At 41.6% G+C, this 20208-nt stretch overlaps 1 protein-coding gene across 1 annotated transcript in view; it reads right to left on the bottom strand.

Annotated features, from left to right (window-relative positions):
* Window positions 1-16220: 16220 nt before the first annotated feature.
* ngfra (nerve growth factor receptor a (TNFR superfamily, member 16)) overlaps window positions 16221-20208 on the bottom strand; it is a 35494-nt gene continuing 31506 nt past the window's right edge. The window contains exon 6 of the mRNA XM_035181543.2: window positions 16221-19940. Coding sequence (XP_035037434.2) covers window positions 19888-19940 — 53 coding nt within the window. The 3' untranslated portion in view covers window positions 16221-19887. The remainder of the gene's footprint in view (window positions 19941-20208) is intronic.

Raw genomic sequence — 20208 nt, 5'->3', positions numbered from 1 at the left:
ATCACTGAGCTCATTATGGACAGAAATAGAGAGCTCTTTGCTGCACAGATGCTTTCATCCCAACCCATTAGTGCACTGTTTGCATTTGTAGCCAAGCTCACAATGGAAATGGTGCTGAGCAATCTCAAGTTGTGATTTGTCGGAGTGATATCTTGAGGGTGGCATTTATAATGAACACGTCCACTCTCCTGGATGGCCCTATGGAAAGGAGCGCAGGTCTTTGTCCCCCCCCCCGGCTGTCTGATGCATTAACTTCTTTCAGCAGATGCACTCATAGATGACTCACTTCATTTTCAGGCTGAAGAACGGCTCTACGAGACTCACTGTTAAATCTGGGCATGCAGTCCTCGGTGCACGATGTGACTCTTTAGTACATTAAGCCACCAATCTCGACGCAGACACATTTAAAGCCAGACAGTAACATATTACTGTTATCGTGATGTTGTGCATTAGCAGTGCATTATATTGCCCTTAGCTCGTAATGTTATTGAAGTTTGCGCTGAATACAAATTAAGTTTGGACAGGTTTTTTTTCCGATGAGTTGCAGCTTTGTTTTAAGCTACGGGAAAAGAAAACTTCTCCCTCCATCTTTAAAGGTCCCTACACTCTGCAGTAAGTGCAATGGTGCAGGTTCAGAGCATTTCACACTGTGCAAGATGGTTCCACTTAGATCTCAGTGTCAGGTTGTATTCCTTATTTTTGAGACATGACAAGGGGAACACGCTGAGTCACAGTGCTGAGATATAAAGGCAAAGAAAAAAGACAGTGAAAATGCAGTGCTATATTAACTCTATGTTCCTCTGTGCTTTCTTCTCTTCTGCCCATTTCTTTTTGGTTAGTTTTGTGGTTAACAAAGGAATTCATTTTAATCAATACATTCTGAGTCGTTTTGTGCTGTATTGTCATTTTTTAAATGGTCAAGCAGGTTCTGGTTTCGCTCCCAACTGTTTGCTTGTTTGTTTGATTGGATTTCCACAAAACTTAAAAAAATGGGACATGAGATAACTCAAAGAAGTGTGGATGCACAAAGAAGTGTGGATGCAGGAGTTGTTGTTTTTTCTCACTTTCTTTAACATTGCAATACAACACGTTTTCAGGGACTAATTCATGAATCTAGATGAAGAAAAAAACGACATGTTTAGAGGACTGATATCAATGAGTGCGTGTGATTTGGTGCAGCTTGATGTAATTCAAGGGGACTGTTGGTTCTTGGCAGAGGAATGCGCTTGACTGAGTGCCATTCTAGTTTGATCTGTAAACGTTGATCGGGGCATTGTGAGAATTTGGTCCTGAATTTCTGACACATGACAACTTTGATGTCATCGGGCTGCAGTGATTTAAATCTGTCTCATCTCTGCGAAGCCGAGGACCACTGTTTTTGATATTCCTATTTATCACATCACTCTTGCAACTGACAAGTTTTACGTGGGAAAGCACACAATCCCAGATGTTAAAGGCTGCAAGCCAACTACGTTTTACAATAAGGTCTTTCTTTAGACTAGATGTAGTTTTGAACTTTTAAGACTGTATTAAATTCGTGTGCACCTTGGAACGTGTTAAAAGGAATTTCATTTTAAGCTGGAATTTCAATTGGGTGTCCTAATTGTTGAGGAATTTCTGTCCATCCCCACACATTACTCTATATGCCACTATATATTATGTATATTGTATATTATATCTGAACAGGAGAATAGTGCCTGTCTAATTCCACACATACTCCCTTCTCTCTCTAAGCAGTAACCAAGGTCAGGTTAAAGATAAAGGGCCAACCAACAGTACACTGTAGTGTCTACGTTGAGGGACTTTCATATCTAACTCAGATGCTCCAGACAGAGGCACCAACTTCAACTCTCACCAACTTTAACTCTTTTGCGTATTTCACCAGTGGCAAGACGTAAGGACACAATGTGATTTAGGAATGCATATTTAGACTTAACTATCCAATAGGATGCGAAAACCTACATGTAACATCGAGAGTTACAGCAATTCTAGCCTTTTAAGGGATGTGGTATTAGAATGGGTGACACAAGTAGAGGGAGATATACTGGGAGGCTGTGGGAGACATCTTCAGACTTTGGGGTGACAGTTGCTCATGTTACTCTGTTAGCGTTTGTATATTGTTCCACCTTCTGGTCTCCTTGATGCATCAAGTCTACATTAAAACCTTCTGCATAAAACATCAGCTGCTGCCGGAGTTCTCCTTTCACCAGCTTCCAGAAAACTTCCACAACACTATTGTCTTTGCTCAGCCTGTTTTTAACTCCAGAAATCTTCAAAATCTTTTTTCTAATGAATCCAGTTTTAAATAAAATGACTGATTTTGCTTTGTTTCAATTCGAGTTGGTGCACCTTGATCGCGAGGACCTTGTTTGGAGTCAATTTCTGTGGCTCATAAAACCTAGATTGTTGTAGGTTTAAGACTGTGTGCCAGTACCACCAGGGTAATAGAGCTAACAAGCGCTCATTTAGTTACCAGCCACACACCATAGAGCAATAATACAATTTTAAGTGCTCTCTCGAAGCACAACCTAACTGTGTATGTTTTGTGCTCTGAATCGTACCTCTGGGTATTTCGACATATTTACTGTTGCAGCAGGAGGCCGGCCAATTTCATCCCTACCACTTCTCACCAACACATTTGTCCAGGATTCCTGCCCCCCTGCTGATGAGAAGTTGGTCAATGTGTCTCCTGAAATGTAAGTCCTGCAGGAACAGTCGCTCCGCTCAGTGTGTTCAGTATCAGCCAAGTGCTGCTCGGAGAGAAGACGAGTGTGAGACCAGAGAGGAAGGGAGGGGAGGAACGCCAGGGTCTAATATAATACAATTTAGTAGGAGCGCTTCCATAAAGATGGTGAGTGGATCCACGTGGGCTGACTAACAACGAGCGCAGCTGCATCTGCAAATTTACCCAATCCCTCAGCCCAGTAGAAAAATGATTGGCTGGTGAGTGCTCCTTTAGTTTCGGGCTTGAGCCTTCGTAGCTTGAAAATTCTCTGGTTTTCTTTCACAGAGAAAAACACCGGGTCAACGCGTAGTCATCAATACATCAATATTGAAGTAAAGTATTCATCAAAGCACTGACACTATCTGTGATGTCAGATTACCGAGCAGTCAGTGATAAATTCACTCATTTTCGTGTACCTGTACAGTCACAGAGAAATTATGTCAGGCCATTTGGAAACCATTAGCTTTCCATCTGTTAAAGAGAGATTTTGTTTAAGAGAACCCACAAAGAGTGGCAAGCTTTAACAAGGAATTGTGACTTAACAGATGTTCATTGAGTCCATTTATAGATCAACCTGTTCATGCAAAGTCGGTAAGCAACAGTGAAATCCAATTGTCCCTTACTCGTTGCTTCCCATGCTGTAACAACACAAGCTTGATCTGATCAGACGGGGGTGGTTGAGGGAGTCTTGGCAGGTTACGATGAGGTGGTGGTCAGTCGGGGGTCTTTAGTTTCACACTGTGGATATTTACCGCGGGAGGCCAGAAGGAAGCGGAGAACTAGCGGAGCTGCTCGGGGATCCAGTGGCGCTTTAGGAAAACACGGCGTAAGAATGGATGGAAACGCTAACTGCTCCAGACAGATGTGTTGATATGCCCTCAGAAGGAAAGGCTTCAGTGAGACACTGAGAGGCAGCAGTGGAGGAAAGAGAACATGGGACAGACGGGGCTGGAAAAAGAAGAACAAGTTCACGACAATAAAGGAGATTTAAGAAAAATATCCTGCTCTGTTTCAGTTGCAGCTCAGTTATATTCTCCGTCAGACTATCCCTGCGTCCCTCCGTCTAATGTAGCAGCTGTCAGACCCCCTCGCACTGCAGCGCTGATTGATGACCTCATCTGGGATTTAACATGACACACTTTGTGTCAAGTTTTCTGACTGCTACGCCCACAGTCCGAATTGTCCTCTCTACTCAATACCTTGAACTATTCATTACTTTGCCGCCCAACACCTCTTGTTGTTACCTGATCTGTCAAAACCTTGACCCTCTGCCGCGCGGCATGTGGCGAACAGACAAAGGCACTTCATTTTCTCTCTGGTCGCGTAACAGGTTATAAATACTGTCAAATGCACGGCTCTATTAAATAAGATATCCTGTGTTTGACTCTGTGGGTTTCTCAGAGGGAGAGGCTCGGGCTGCGTAGTCCCGTCGCTTCTCGGCACACCCACATCCTCACGGTGCCGGTGAAGCCGCAGAGCTCTGATTGATGACTGCACATCTACTCCAGTGCTCGGGGGTTCACCTCTAGTATGTGTGGGTGTCCGCTGTGTGAAACCTTTCATTTCCTGCAAAGACACAAGGGTGACAGAAGGTGTTTTCTCTTTTAGTAGAAAAACCTCTGTTATTTTTTGAGACAGTTTTTTTTATCTCAACTCATACGGTCTTTACCCCGTAATGGATCCTGCAGACTCTCTTAGTTTTAATCACCACTTTATCTCTCATTAAGAAGAGTCGGCCGAGGATTTTTGTGGGAAAATAAAGCTTTTTTTTTATGGCTGTAAGTTGACGTGCCAAGCGTGTTGTGGAATCCAGCATTGTTTCAGCATGGCTTTTCGGAACAGTAAAAGACGCTGTGGTCGGTGTGTGGTTTTCCACAGGAGAAGTAATTATCCATTAGATGTATAAGATCTATTAGATGTTCTCTGAATGGTCAGCTTAAATGCATGTCTGGGTTTTCTGCTTATCCAGAGAGTCTACTCTTAATGACAGGTAATGAACTTTCATACATGACCGACCTCACGTTAAAAATCAATAACCTTTATCTTCATTAGTTAAATGCTCATTAATATATTATAGGATATATGACATATGTTATTCGTCTAATTTTCAACCTAGCATATATAGGTAGATTTATTTGAATTCAAAAACACTTTTCACTTACAAATCATAACTTACAATGTTTTCAAGCTTTTGTGATTTCCATTGCCACGTGTGTGTTTTTTTAAAGCATCAAAGGTTCTTTATACATGAATATATATATGTTCTGGAATTGTTTAGTGCTGGTTTTCTCCCTGTATGACATCTGTTGTCATGCGTTCCTGATTGGCCGCAGGAGGGGTTGTTCCTCACCAGCTAATCAACAAAGCCACAGATACTGGTAACGTGCTCGATGTAGATCTGGATTTTATATTTGCACATCAATAACCCCCCACTTGAATTGTCAACATGTTATTCATGGGCAACAGAGCTATGCAAATTTCACAGAAACTCAAAATAAATGTCTTACAGAAATCTGTGAAGAAACACATGTCCAACTCTTCAAACAACTTTAAATTCAAAAGTTTTATGGGAGATACTTGAAACTTTTACTAAACATGTTGGGTTTGAAAAGAACTGTGGTGATCAATCACTTTAAAGGGCACTGTTGCAATGACAGCTGAGAAAACTATAAGTATTTATTGACTTTTTATGATTTATTAAGTTTTCAAGTCTCTCTGTTTAGATTGATGTCACTCCAAGTCAGAGAAAGTGGCCAGGAAGCACATTACACATATCTAGAAGTTCTTAGATACATCTGTATAGTCACTATCACTAGATAGTCATTATATCACTAGATTAGTAGTTTAAGATCCTTTTTTAATTTCTATTAACTGTCACATTCTTTATTTCATACTCATCTATTGCTACTGTGTTGGATAACTTTTCTGTAACTACAACAAATCATCCAAGTTACTCAACAAATTTCAGTTGTAGACAACAAATGCTTATTTGTCTAAATAAAGGTTTTGTTACGGAAGCCATGCTGACTGTTGTAAAGCAGTGTGGTAAGCATGCAGTACTATCAAACAAAGTCTAATAAACAAACATTTCATAAACCATTTTTAAGATAAAAATGACAAAACAACACATGTGACACTGGAGTACCACATGGCACTATACTGGCACCCTGTTTTATTTTATGAGTACAGTATGTTGTGTGACCTCTGTTCCGCATGTAATATTTGAAGTTAGTCCTATATAGACCAATTCAGTGTGATGACGTCAGATGAATTAACCTTGCCCTGTTTTTCATGAATGTAAAAAAAACACTGATGTGTTGCCTCTGATCAGCGTCAGTGCCCCGAGGTAGTTTACTCATCAACAGCCATCAACCCTGCTGCCAAATGTGGTTTATACAAGCATCTCTATGCACAGCAAAGGCTTGATTTGTCCTTGCAAAAGCGTAAATATATGTTTGTTTGTGTGTGTGAGTTGTTTATCATATACAAAGTCCCACCAGGATGAAAAGAAGTCTAGATGATTAGAGGGGAGAAATCATGCTTTGCCTTGTAATCAAACAGAAGTGAAAGTGTTTCTCACAAACACATACACAGTCTGTGTTTTCTGCCTGATCCTTTTTGCCTTTTGTTCAGTCATTCTTGCCCGTCACACTGCTGTTGACTGTTTTTGTGCGTTCTCCGGCAGAAAGCCCTTATAAATCAGTCGGTACATGTGGTTCTATGTCCCTATAGACTCCATCCTCTAAATGTGCCTGCTGGCTCCATCTCAGTCCCGGCTATACAGCACAACCTGCTTCAGTCAGACAGATGTGTTAATAGGTGAAGTGACATGTAGGAAATGGGATTTCGGTTAGCTCTGTAAAGGCCACTGAGCTGCCTATTGTCCTGTTAAGTTGTCTGCATGGGTTCCTTCCCACAGGCATGGGGAGGCATGCAGGGTGAATGAATTGGAAACCCTCCCGTAGGTATGAATCTAAGTGTGAGAATGCTAACCTGTGTTTTTCAGCCCTGTACACAGCACCTCATGACCAGAGCATGCTGGGATAGGCTCAATATCCTCCCACACTTCACAGCAATGCAAGTGGCTTAGTGAGGCTTTACTTCAGCTGAGGGCTGCTTTGAGCTTTGTAGTTGTGTTCGAACATTCTTAGTTTAACATGTTAGCATATGCTAAATACTAATAAATACAGTATAAAGTTGAAACTGATGTTATAAACTTTGCAAGTATTTGGTCATAAACCAAAAATTCTACCTGAAAATGGTGGTAGATGAGAGATCACCAAAGGGAGTAACATGACCATATGAGTGTGAGTTAAATGACATGGCAATCCATTCAATGGTTCTTGTTTACCCAAAACCACATGTCAACCTCATGGTGGCCCAAAATTACAAGTCTGTTAATCACCAAAATCCGCAGGATTCATCCTCTGGGATCCATGAACATCTGCTCCAAAATCAAACGGGCACTGGGAACAATAGCAGAAGCCTGAGGGTCAAATCAAGGAAGACCTAAGCATTGTTGATGAGCATCTCATGGAACGTTGGATCTGTGACAGGAGGAACGACAGAGGAGTTTGACTTTAATTACCTCTGGGTACAGGAAATTGAACTGAATGGGTATGAGGCATGTTATTTGTTCCTGATCCAAAATTACATAAGGTTTATTATGAAAAATCTATCCTTTAACAATAGGATTTTTATTATTTGTTTGTTTTTGTCATTGTATTTTCTGTACGCTTGATGATTCAGGTATTAAAGATTTGTCGAGGGAGACGAGTCGCTGTAGGCCGTCTCCTATTCTCTTCCTTTCTGAATAATGACTTCCCCCAAATACAGTTTATTCAGAGAAGAGCTGAGAGAAATGGAAATAATTCTTTACACCGCCAGACAGCCGTATTTGATTGTCTCGGTTTAATAGTTTCGGCCCCTAACACATGCAGGAGATAATGCTCTATCATAAAACTGATTTCCAGGTCCATTCGCTGCACTGAGGTGCGCGGCGGTGCATAGCGAGCTGTCTGCTTGCTGTCACCCTACACAAACTGCTCGGTGCAGAGGCAGCAAGTCGTGTTGTGCGTACCCAGCATCCCCGGCCCTGAGGAGAGGGCTCCATATCACACTCACTGGCTGCCATCTATCTTTTCTATCTCAGAAAACATCCCTCCCTCACTTCTTATCATGCACTCCTGCATATTTACAGCTCCTTCTTCACCAGAAACACTCCTGTTGCTGACTTGCCCACACATCTTTCTAACACATCTTCCCAGTAAAAAAAAACAGGATCTTTGCACCATTGACATTGTTTTCGAGCCAAAGTCTGCACAGACGTGATAGTGGTGTGAAGCTGCAGTATGGAGGTCCCACCGATATATATGCTCCACCGATCACATGTCAGTGTCAGCTGTCAATCATGAGGTTTCACCCCGTTTATATAGCATCAACTAACTAATTAGAATTTCACTCAGTCGAGCGCAAACCTCCGCCAAGGCCCAACAGTCCCTTTAAATATAAACAAGCCTGATAGCTAAGGCCACATAGGTTTCTCAGTCACATGTAGGTTGTAGCTACAGGTCTCTAGTCCTGTTTGTTACAATGCAGTGGCTGAAAAAAAGCCTTCACCTCTAGGAAACCACATTTCATTACACTAGAAGCAGATTTTCATTATTCTCCAAGATATCAACGAAAATATTGGAAAAACTCCTTGTCACAGCATGTTATACCTAAAATGACAGAAACCATCTTTGAGAAAAGAAATTCTAATTTGGAGTTTGCATTTATCAGTTTGGCTCATGTCCCATCCGTGAAGGAGGCGGTGTTTATCCCCTACACTGCAGCCAGCCACCAGGGGGCGTTCAAAATGCTTTGGCTTAACTTTCTGGGAGTCATCAGGAGTAATAGAGAAAACTTGATTGTTACACTTCACTTGAACGTCAGATCCTGTTTGTCCCACAGTCGGTGCTTAGTTTGTTCAGAGGAGTTTTGTTTGTTCCATGTCGTGTAAGTGATATCAACAATGTTCTGTGAAGTCAACTTCAGTTTGACGATGTGCGATCACTTTACCTTGCCCCTGCTTTTGTAGATATAATGAGCAATGTTTTTAAAAAGCTGGTGTGATGCCTCTGATCAGCGTCAGTGCCCTGGGGTCGTTTACCCATCAACCGTGCTGTCAAGTGTGGCTCATACAACCGTCTGTGTGCAGGGGAAAGGCTTGATTTGTCCACGCAAATGTCTACATGTATGTTTGTGTGTGCATGTGTGAGCTGTTTGTCTGGTTATCACACAGAAAGTCCCACCAGGATGAAAAAGGCTGAGCTGATTAGAGGGAAGCAATCCATGCCTGGTAATCTGTAACCAAACAGAGGCGAAGGTGTGTCTCACAAACACTAACACTGTGTGTGTGTGTGTGTTCTTACTGATCATTTCAGCCTGCTTTCTATAAAAATAAGTTCAGAGCTCATAAAACCAGATGAATTATTTGGGGAATGACTGGTTTGTAGATTTTTGCAAAACTCAAGGTTTTACAGTTTAGGGAATACCTGTGGGTGGTATGGATAAACATATGAAACAGTGCTGTTATTGTGCCTCGGTTGGATGCTACTCCATATCAAAGACAGCATTTATAGGGTGGTTTTACCAACAATTAGTCAAGTTTATCTGTATTGCATAATATTACACATACTGTCTTGATGAGCAGCTTTTCTTGACCATATTGTCTATAAAGAAAAGGAAAAGGAAAACCAATCCCGGAATGGTTTGTGTGTTATTGGCTCGTCCTCTCTCCGTGTGTCTCCCATCACAGTGTGTGTGGTGCTGGTTGGGCGTGACCTCTGGTGCCGGCTCCTCCCTGCAAGCAACTCACCTGCCTCAGTTGATAAGCTCCCACCGATCACTTGCTAGAACGTCATCTTACCTTGTGGTATTGTCATTGCTTCAGCCGCTCTCTGCTTCTTTGAACCTGTCTTGTTGACCATGCCTTCTGTGCTCTAATGGTTCAGCCAGCTCCTCAGCCACACTGTGCCACAGACTCACCCCTGGAAACCCCTTTTTGTCCCCCCCCAATTACCTGCAACCAAACTCCCCTGACCTGGTTCCCGGCCTGCTTCCCCTGCTCCACGTCCTGGATTAATAGTAGTTTATTATTTACAGTGCACATTCTCTTTATTGTTGCTCACATTTTTACCTCTGTGTAAATACACCTTTATTTCTTGCACAACTTTCTGCTGAAATTTAGCAGTTGGTAGAATTACAAGACGCATTGTAGTGATAATCAGAAAGGCCAATGCATATGTATTAAATCCAGTGTGAAGAAACCCCAAATGGAAAAAGGTCTGAATATCAGTTCCTCACATCACTTAAGCTGCTGGTGCAGAGTCCTGCCCGACTGGATTGTTTTATTTCACAAAGCTTGAGGCGAAGTTTCGTTATTGTTTTAAAATATAATTTATCAGGAAATGTTCCCTTATTTCTCCTTTTTGTGTCTCCGTGCACACTATATCACGCAGATAGGCTACACAATGGCCTTAGGGAGGAGGGTACGTGAGTATAACCAATGTGTTGCATTAGCCTGTAAGATAACAGTCAGTAATAGATTAAATAAAACCAAAATTACAGCCTCAGGTTTCAGGTTTGAATCAGTTCAAGAGTTTGGCACGACAGGACCCTGCACAACTTGATGCTGGTGTAGTTTTGTAGCACACTTTCCAAGTTTCTTTCCAATCAAACCATTGGGGTCATGGTAATGTGATGGTTTTATGTGTTTTTGCAATGAATTGACAAACATGATTTGTTAAGAAATATTGTACATGTAAACATTTAAAAAAAGATTAGATTGGATTAATCAGTTTGACAGATTTTTATGAATTGTTTCCATATGTCTTAATTTCTTCTTAAAAAGCTGACTAGAGCTTCTCTTATTCATAAAAACAAGAAAAATGTAAATGTAGTATTCCCTCAGCACTCTTACAGTATTTCAGCAGCATCTTTTAAATTCACATCCCATTGTTTTCCTTATCTGAATTCATATGGGCTATTACTAGTTCTTCCTTTTCTCTTCACAATAGTGACAACACCAGAATATGGAAAATGCTGTTTTCATTTTGAAAACATGAGACAAATCATGTCGCACCTCTTACTCAGAGCTGCTCAGTACAACCAGAGCAGGTTGGCGTGAAATAAAAAACCTGGATCACTGATGTACGTCTGTGCAGAGACATTTTTACTGTAGCTCCAGTCAATCCACATTTGCACTCACTGTGAGCTGTGTGCCGTCCTGAAGGGGGATATTTTTATTTCAGTGACGTCTTTCCACACCGAGCAGGACGGAGTGAGTGTGTGAAGGTTTTTCGTCAAGCTCCAAATGTTTGAAATTCTCCTTGTGATGTCAGAATACCTGAAAGAATAAATATACAGAACATGATGTATGTGGCACACACACACACACACAGCTGAGGAACAAACTGGAAACATCAACTGTTTCTTCCAAGATCTCTATCGGGTTGTAGTGTTTGCGTTCCTGTTTTATCTGTGTTTTCCTACATGTCGCTGCAGGGTGGGAAATGTGCGGAGCACATGAGGAAACCATCCAACACGGCACAAGTTAAATCAACCGATCCTCGCCATCTGCCTGTATCCCATGTAGAAACAAGGGGACCACCCTGTCCCAACTCTTCATGTGCAAAGAACAAGGATTTAAAGAGGAAGAAGAGTAAAAAAAAAGACAGAGCTAGAGCAGTAGAAAGCGAAGCAATAGACTTAAGAGTGATGACATCCAGCTGTGGGAGCCCCTGTCCTTAAACACCTCACCCTGGTGGATAGCACAGACCACCAACTCAAACACGCCCCAACTCAAAACCTCATCAGTCACTTATTTTAATTTCACACTGCACTTGTTGCTGTGGGATCAGCTGGAAACAAAGAGTGCTCTGTCTGTGTCTAGAAATACGACCCTCTGGATATCACACTGTGCTGCATACATCCTAAACTCTGCACAAGCCCATAAATCAAATCCATTTACATACAGACCCCTACTATTTACACCTTTGGTAAAGAAAAGGTCAACTTTTAGTCAGCTTCACTGTATAAAGTTGTACAAATGACAGCTAATCAACCAGATAAATGACTTCTTAAATAAACATCTTACTTCTGGCCTGCAGCATTAAATTGTTCCCATTTGTTTAACCGTCTATTCTTAAAATCACAAAGAAAAAAAGAGAAAACCTCAAATATGTCTCTGCCCAGCAGTGATGCAGCAGCCCCATGAATTCTCATGCATGGATCTGGTTTGCTGATTTCCTGCTCCGCTGCAAAGTGGTGTGGACAACAGGGTTGACTAATGAAACATTAGAGTGAGAATCGGTGGGATTCAGTTTGCCCACATCCATAACTCGACTGTCGCCTCATAGCAAGATGAAGATGGATTATTTTAGGGCAGTGTGAGATTTTCTTTTTCTTTTTCTCATTTCAAACTCAGAGAGAGAAAAACGAAAGTAGGAGCAATGATGTAATATATATACAACCTTCACTTTATACATAGAACAATTGTTTTTTTAAAGAATATAGTAGAATATGCTACTGCATGGTGAACAATGCTGAAAGTTCATTTTTATGGAAAACAAACAGGAAATATAAAAAGATAGTTGAGCCCCTGGTGAATTCTCATTATTCAGTGTGTAACAGAGGAGATATAATGAGGAAATTCAATATAGCAACACTGTAGAAAACAACAAAGTGTCTTAATTGCTGCAAAGGGAAACAGTATAGTATAACTTCCGTCAAGGAGGTTTATGTTTTCACCCCCGACACACCCCCTTGTTGCTTAGCAAGATTACGCAAAAAACTATGGATTTCCATGAAACTTGGTGTACAGATACAGTATGATACGGAAGCCCTAAACGAACATGGGATCATACATTTTATTTCCTCTGTTTTCCCGTGATAACGACTTAATTTTAGTTGTTATCTCATGATAACAAACCTTTGTTTTCCCGAGATAACGGGATAAATAACTCGTTATCACGAGATAGGTCTATATAAAGCTTATCATTATGGGAACTGTTGCATTCCGTGTAACAATGTCAGATGAGCAAGAGCTTGATCATCACATCATATTCAACACCAGTTATCCGAACACTTACATAAAGCATTCTTAAAGCACAAAACAAGTGCAGAAATAGGCAAGTCATCCATCAGTCGTTATATGTGTATATATAGTGTATATATAGTGTTGCTGTTTTTTTGTTTTTTTTAAGAAATGGGTACTGCTGAAGTTGTTGTGTTTACTTGGTATATATGGGGATGTGTAGGTCACATCACTGACCAGTGGGCTGTATATAAAAGAAACATTAAAATTGTGAGCAGAGAAGATGTGAAAAGCGGTCTCTTACGTCAGAATCACTTGGTTGACCTGTCCGTCCGCCTCTTAAAGGTTCTGCCTCTATCCAACCAGTAAAAGAGCTCAGAAACACTTTTGAACTACTGATGATGCTGGTTTCTCTTTTGTTGCTTTCATCTCAGCTAAAAACATCTGCAATCCACCAACGTCTCAGAGCCACCATTGGAGGTCACAGCGGCCGAGTGTTTGACAACCAAAAGAGGGATTTGCGGGGGGGAGACTTTCCTTTTGAATAGCCTCCTGTTTTTCGTCATAAGCAATTTATATTTGTCCTGTAAAGCAATCAATCAAAGGGGTTCATGATTAAAATTTCGGTGCAGCGGGTGCTGATGGCGGCTGACATCCCTCTTGGCTATACTGTAAGTTCAATAATGTTTGAGACTGGCTGAAGTAATAATTTATTGATTTTGAATCGCTAGTAAAAAAGCCTCTATAAACACTGGAGTGCCAAAACAGCAGCTCAGACATTAATTTTACTTGATAAGTGAAGGTGACTCTGTGTTTCTTTACGAGGTTTGTGACGTAGTCGTGTTTGAGTTTTATCACCCTGAGAATATTTTAAAGTCTGTGCTCTCTCTACAGTAGGCATGTCTATCTCCTTTTTATCTATTTAAGACTTCTTTTTTTCTGCCATTTCAGCTGACTCGCAGTCCTGATTATTCTTGACAGAGGGAAAAAAATGTAGTTTGATTAGTGTCTCCACATAAGTGCTCCCTGCTGATGAAATTAAAATTCTGCAGTCTATCTGTCACAGTCATCTCAGCCTGGGTTGGTGCAGAAACCAGCCAGGGACCAGTCAAGTAAAAAAAAAAAAGTTGTTTAAAATTGTGGTGATTTTCATCCAAAATTGCAGCAAGACATGTGTACATTAGGGACTTTCCTCCTCTCATGTCCTCCACTTATGTCATGTCTTTTTCTGCGGAGGATATATCACAGAGTCTCTGACACATAGTGGGACCCCCCCCCCCCAACACACACTGGACCCCAGAATGTTTGAGTGTTGATAAGACGGCTGGGAGCCGCAGACTGCCAGGCCCAGTCCACCTTCACATATGGTCCTGCTTTTGACTGTGGTTTTGGCTGCCGGTCCGCCTCTCCGTACTTTCTGGTTTCAGCATTTTATTTTCATTTGTGTGAGGTTACTTTCACGAATAGTTTGGGGGTGTTTTGGGGGTAGAGGGGAAAAAAAACTGCGTTTCTGAAGCCAAACATCAGATTTATGGAACTGATTGTGGACGTGTCCTCCAGGGATGTTTGAGGTCTGCAACATCAGCTTTGGGAATAATTTGAATAATTTAAAAATGTTCAGTTTATTGTTACAAAAAATTGTTTTCTCTTTTTCTCTTATGTTGTCCACCCATATAAATCCCAAACCCAGTATTGCATTAAAGGAACAGTTGACAGTTAGACCTTTTTGCTTTCTTGCCAGTACCATCAGCAGCTATTTAGCTTCCCATTCAAAGTCCCTGTAAGAGTTGCTGGTAGTCTATGATAACAGCATCAATCTTATCTCACTGTGCTGCCAGCAAGTGAATAAGCCAATGAGAATGTAAACGGCTTAAACAGCTTTATACAGCTCCTGGTCCAAAAGGGGCTGCTGTGGCTGAGGGGGTAGAGCGGTCAGCAGTTTGATCCTAGTCTTCCCCATCTGTATGTAAGTGTCCTTGGGCAAGATACTTAACCCTGAATTGCACAGAAAATGTGCTGCCCATAGCTGCACTGTATGAATGTGTATGTGAATTGGTGAATGGCAACAAACTGTATTGTAAAGCACTCTGAGTGGTCATCTATATAAATACAGACCACAAACAGACCATACAAGTCTGAGGCCACTTTCCTGTTCACTTGAAGGTCATTATCTTTGGCCTTGGATATAACAGCAGCAGGTTTACTGAACTTCCTCGTCATGGTAACAACACAAACAGCCGGTTCAGTTTGTGGAACAGTCACAGATGCAGTTGGGTTTCACAGGTGAATATTTTTTGTTGTGTCGATCCATACATCCATCCCAACCTCGTCTTGATGTAGATTTTGTCGCTCTGTATATTACGTCACCTGATTTTCTCCTCAGGTCGTCTACATTGAAAAAATATAAAGGTTTGGAAAACTCAAATTTTGATGCCAACTTAATCTCTAAAAGATTTGAAGAGAATCGACTATAGTTGTGCAAACTATTATCATTATCAACATTTTGTGTTCTAACTACCTAGAATTCTCGTCCCATTTCTCACCAGAGTCATGTGGGATTTATTCAGTATATTTCATATGAAACATGAAATTTGTTACTCATCGTTAACAATTATGTTTGCCAAATGAAATTGTATGTAACCCTTGGCGTGCCCGTTGTAAACTGTTTGGAATTTATTTCTAGAACTGTAAAAGTGATCTGCAGTAATTGACCAGGTCCCCAGAACCATGCAGCTGCACCAAAAAGCTTTTTACCTGTTTATTCAGAGCTCAGTGAAGCAAAACTCAGTACGCAACTGGAGAATCAGTTGTCAAGGCGCTGTTGTTGTGAGTGATAGTGTCACTTACATTGAGTCCCAGCCACGGCTGCTACAGAGCGCTGGTCGCCTGTTTATTCAAGGTTTATTTATATTGAATGTATCGTGTGTCCAAATCTCACCACATTCTACTCTACACTTCCCCTTGAGCCAAGTGTTAGTGGAATGTTTCTCAATGGGCGTGAACCACAGACGGAGATTTCTGGAATTATTTGATGAATTGCTGCAGAGACGGAATTTCTTTATGATGTACAACCAAGACACTCACTTATATGATGAGAAATGGCTCGGAGCATGTGGACATAAACCCCTATTTTTAACTTAACTGGCCTCCATTTTGTTCAAAACTCACTATTTTGTGATTTGCTAGGTTTACAAAGCCATTAAATACTCTTTACACACTTTATTTAAAAATCATAATCAGCCAGGCAATTTAAAGTTTTTGTTTTTACAGTGTAACATGGAAATATGACTGTTGGTTGTAATAAGCTGCTTTCTCAGAAAATAAACGGGACCTTTTTTTACAGGCATTTGAATAAACTATTCATAAAATCGATCTGTTTTATAAAAATAACTAGCCAAAGACAAACAGGACACTTGATGCAATGACATCTCTGTTTATTGTATTATAGATGCTCACTTCATTTGCACACATTTTTAGTTTTTGTACATTTTATAGTGTATTTCTGTATCTGGTATCAACTCTAAGAAATTCACATTTACACAATGCATTTTACATTAGTAGGTAAGTAGGAGTGACATTCAGTTTTGTTTTGTTTTAGTTTTTTTCCCGGTAGCAGGTCCTGATCCAACTGAGTTAGCAGTGATAATATCACAGAGAACCACAGTGAACCTCACCGTGGGTTTCATGTTACTGCAAATTACACGTCCTGTCGCCTCTGGAATGGAGGAACATGATGAAACTGACTGTACACGCAAAAAGATCTGCACAGTAGAGCGCATTCCTATTGACTAACAGCATGTGAGACTTTGAGAGTAGACGTCTAAGGTGACATGTATGTTTTCATAATGCTACATGACCCTTACAGTTGCCAGTATTTATAACATGTTAAAGGACAGTATGAATACACATATTTGTACTGTAAGTCTCCACATTGTTCCCAGGTTTATACAGTTTTCTTTGCGTCTCCAAGGTTCATCTACTTCTTTGACTTCCGTTTAGTAAAAACCTTCATTAGCTCTCGAATTATCAAACAAATGCACATACGAGCATAAAATAAGTGGAAAAGAAATGACAAAAAATATCTTCAAACTTCTAAACGTAAAGAGCCAACACTGTACACAGGCACTTGAACTGTGGTACACTCTTTGAGTGCATTCATATAACATCTAATAAGTGCTACAAAATAACATATCAGTTAGAAAATATACTGATCTCAAAAGTGTAATACTATTCATAATAAAAAACAAATAGAAAACATGTAAAGACAAAAACAATTAACAACAGCAAAGAATGAGGGCAAACGTATCAAAGCCTTATCCTTGAATGTGTCTTGCATATTTTTCAGTTCATATTCTAGTTGTACATTCGGATATTGTGTGTGTGTGTGTGTGTGCTGCTGGAGGTCTGATTGGGCCTCAGGGGCAGGAGGGGTCTGAGTAGACACAGTTTATTTCTTTTTTAAATCAACAATCTGGTCACTCATACTGTAGCAGTGTCTGCTTTAATGTCACTGCCACAGCGAGGATCCGATGAATCATACCGGCTCTCTCAGTAGAGGAGTGAATCATCCACTGTAGTTGTGTGTGTGTGTGTGCATGTGTGTCTGTGTGTGTGGTCACATGTCGCCACCAAACGCCTCTGAACTGTGAGCAAAACGCAGCAGTTATATTTGTTTCCATTCATGTGGCTGCTGCAGTGATACAGGACGGATGACGTGTGAAGAGACAAGACAGATGTCTTGAGGTGTTGATGACCATGTGACCGATCCATACAGGAAATTGTGACTCACTATCTTTGTCGTCCGCTCTCTGACTGATGTTTCTTATCAATCTCACTTAAATGAACACACACACCTTACATCTCTAATTAATTTGCTTTCTTGGAGAAAGTTAGATGAGTCAGTTGATATGACTCGGCCACGGGTTCACATGTGGTCGTAGTTATGTAGTGTTTAACACTTTTGTTTTTCAACTAAATATGAGAGATACTGTTTAATGTTCATTTATCAGCTTCCAAGGTGCTGGTAGGCACCTTTCGACAGAGCCAGGGGACCTTTTTCTCCTCATTCTCTGTCCTGCTAAGCTAATGCCAAGCTGGCTGTGGTCTCACTCTTCTTATTCAACTCATCCAGAAAGCAAATGAGCCTGTCTCCTACAATGTCAAACTGTTCCTTTATTAATCTGAATCATGGTGGAATTAACTTACATGCATTTCAACCTTTGTCTTTCTATCTTTCTACTTTCTTCTATTCTTAACCTAACTCTAGCTTTAAGCTCGTCTACCTACTCTATTGTACCGCTACAGAATCATCTACAGACCCTCTGAGGATCTCTGGTCATTTTCTTTACTCATACCACAATACGAGGGACCCTGAGAAGGTAAGTGCCTACATAGGAATGAACGCCAAAGCATTGCAGTCGACCTCGGCTACAGTTTACTTCTTTTCCTATGTATCTACGTATACTGCTTTTACAGTTACTGCAAGCAGCAGGTGGGGGGGAGCAGGAAAGAGGACCTGTGTGATGAAAGGTGTCATCCGGCCTTAGAAGTAAGCCTGGACTAAGTGCTTTTATTTCACCATGGCGATGTAGTAAATGTCAGTGGTCTCGGACTTGAATGAGGGATCTGTAATGTCGTGTCGAGGCTTCAAAGGGGGACAGCGTCACCCCCTCTGTTGTCCGCAGCATTAATCCAGATGAGAGGTGGCTGAGCCGAGTGGAGCAGAGGCTAAATGAAGCTAAAACCCTGAGGTAATTACTACCTGCCTGTCAGGAAGTCTCTCTAATGGGCCCTGTGTGGACGTGAGAGACGGTGACGATGCATTAGCACCTTAACACTGTTTATCGGGCTCGATAATGCAGACGGAGCTGTACGCAAAACTGTAAGGATGAGATGGTGGAGATGGGGGTGGTGGGGAGGGTGAAACCAGAGTTATCCTCTGAGGGGTGTCCTAATTTTTCACTTAGTGAATGTAAATTATGAAAGATGGGATTCCTGTCTGCACATTTTTTTCCAGTCCAAAATTCATTAACGTGCAATGAGCAGCTTTGTAAGCCGGGTGACGGATGGCATCGCAGCTCCTTTCAGATCGCTTCACTTCCCTTTATGTCAGCTCATCGCAGCGAGCCAGCAGAGCGCCACAGTCCAGAGAGGTTTCTCTGATGTTCGCACGTCCAGGCACCGCTGCTGAATCGGCCACGTAGCCACAGAACGAAATGAATGCACCACAAACATTTTTGAATGTGCCACAGAGTCGACAAAGATGACGAAATGCAGGAACAAGCATCTCGCTGAGACAAACTGGTAACTTGCCGCCGCGGGCTGGCATGTCATTAACCTTTCTCCCCGAATATGAGTCAATTGCCGTCAGTGCGGCCGATCTCAAACAATGATGCAAACACTTTACAAGACAAAACGTCATGAAGCATGTCAGTGGTTAAATGGTAAAAGATCAGGAAACTTCAGAGGAAGGTGGGAGTGAGTCACAGCTCCCTCGCCGGTTGCTGTATGACGGCGGGGGCCTAATAGAGCGAACCCTATGGAGAGAGGGTTATCCGAGAGTGGGGAGCCACAGAGGAATATGTGTGAGGAGAATAAAGGCTGAAAAGAAAGAGGAGATAATGGAATACCTTTCTGCCTATTTACTTTTCAGGCACATATGTTTCATTGCAGGAAAGACGGAAAGCTTAACTGGCAGTTAGAGAGAATGATGTTAAATGTCAACATTAGATACTGGAGTATTCAGTTAAAAGCAGGATGCACTGGCATATCTTCGATAAAGTCTCTGCAGGGACGTTGGTACAGATAGTGACTGATATTGCTGTAGAGGTTGTGTCCAGGCACACTGATAAATAGAGTCGGACTCTATATGCAGGGATGAAGAGTCGGACTGAGGTCCAAAGCTGCTGGGAGGTCCATGCAAGTCAAGTCTTTGCCATGTGGCCACTTCAGATGAGAATCAGAGTCAGTTTCTCTGCAGTGTGTGCCGCTCCCTGCTCTGGTTTTGGTCCAGGGTTCAGGTCCCCGCTCTCCTCTTCCCTGCCTTCTGCTCTGATGCCGCCTCCTTTCTCCCCTTCTTCCAACCTCAGACTCCAGGGGGAGGTGAGTCAGGCTGGGGGCCACCGTCCACCCTCACCACTGCAGGGAGACAGTACAGAGAGATATGTCAGGTTGTGGGAAAAGGACATGCAGGTGATTTGTGGTGGTATTTAAATCAGCTGTGGTTCATTTCTCCTGCTTCTCCTTTTTTGTATCTTATTCACATTCTCACTTGTGCTAACAAAGTCCTATCGTGTTTCCCACTGAGCAGCTCCTCTTTAGTGGGTGCTTTGATTAAGGGCACCTTGGTTAGTTTCTGATTCAAAGGCAAATATTTCAGATTATGATTTCCCATCTACCCAAACAC

This window comes from Hippoglossus stenolepis, chromosome 16 (genome assembly GCF_022539355.2).
Source record: "Hippoglossus stenolepis isolate QCI-W04-F060 chromosome 16, HSTE1.2, whole genome shotgun sequence".
Classification (NCBI taxonomy): domain Eukaryota; kingdom Metazoa; phylum Chordata; class Actinopteri; order Pleuronectiformes; family Pleuronectidae; genus Hippoglossus; species Hippoglossus stenolepis.
The sequence above is the reverse complement of the archived record's forward strand: the minus strand, read 5'-3'. Positions and strand labels throughout refer to the sequence as shown.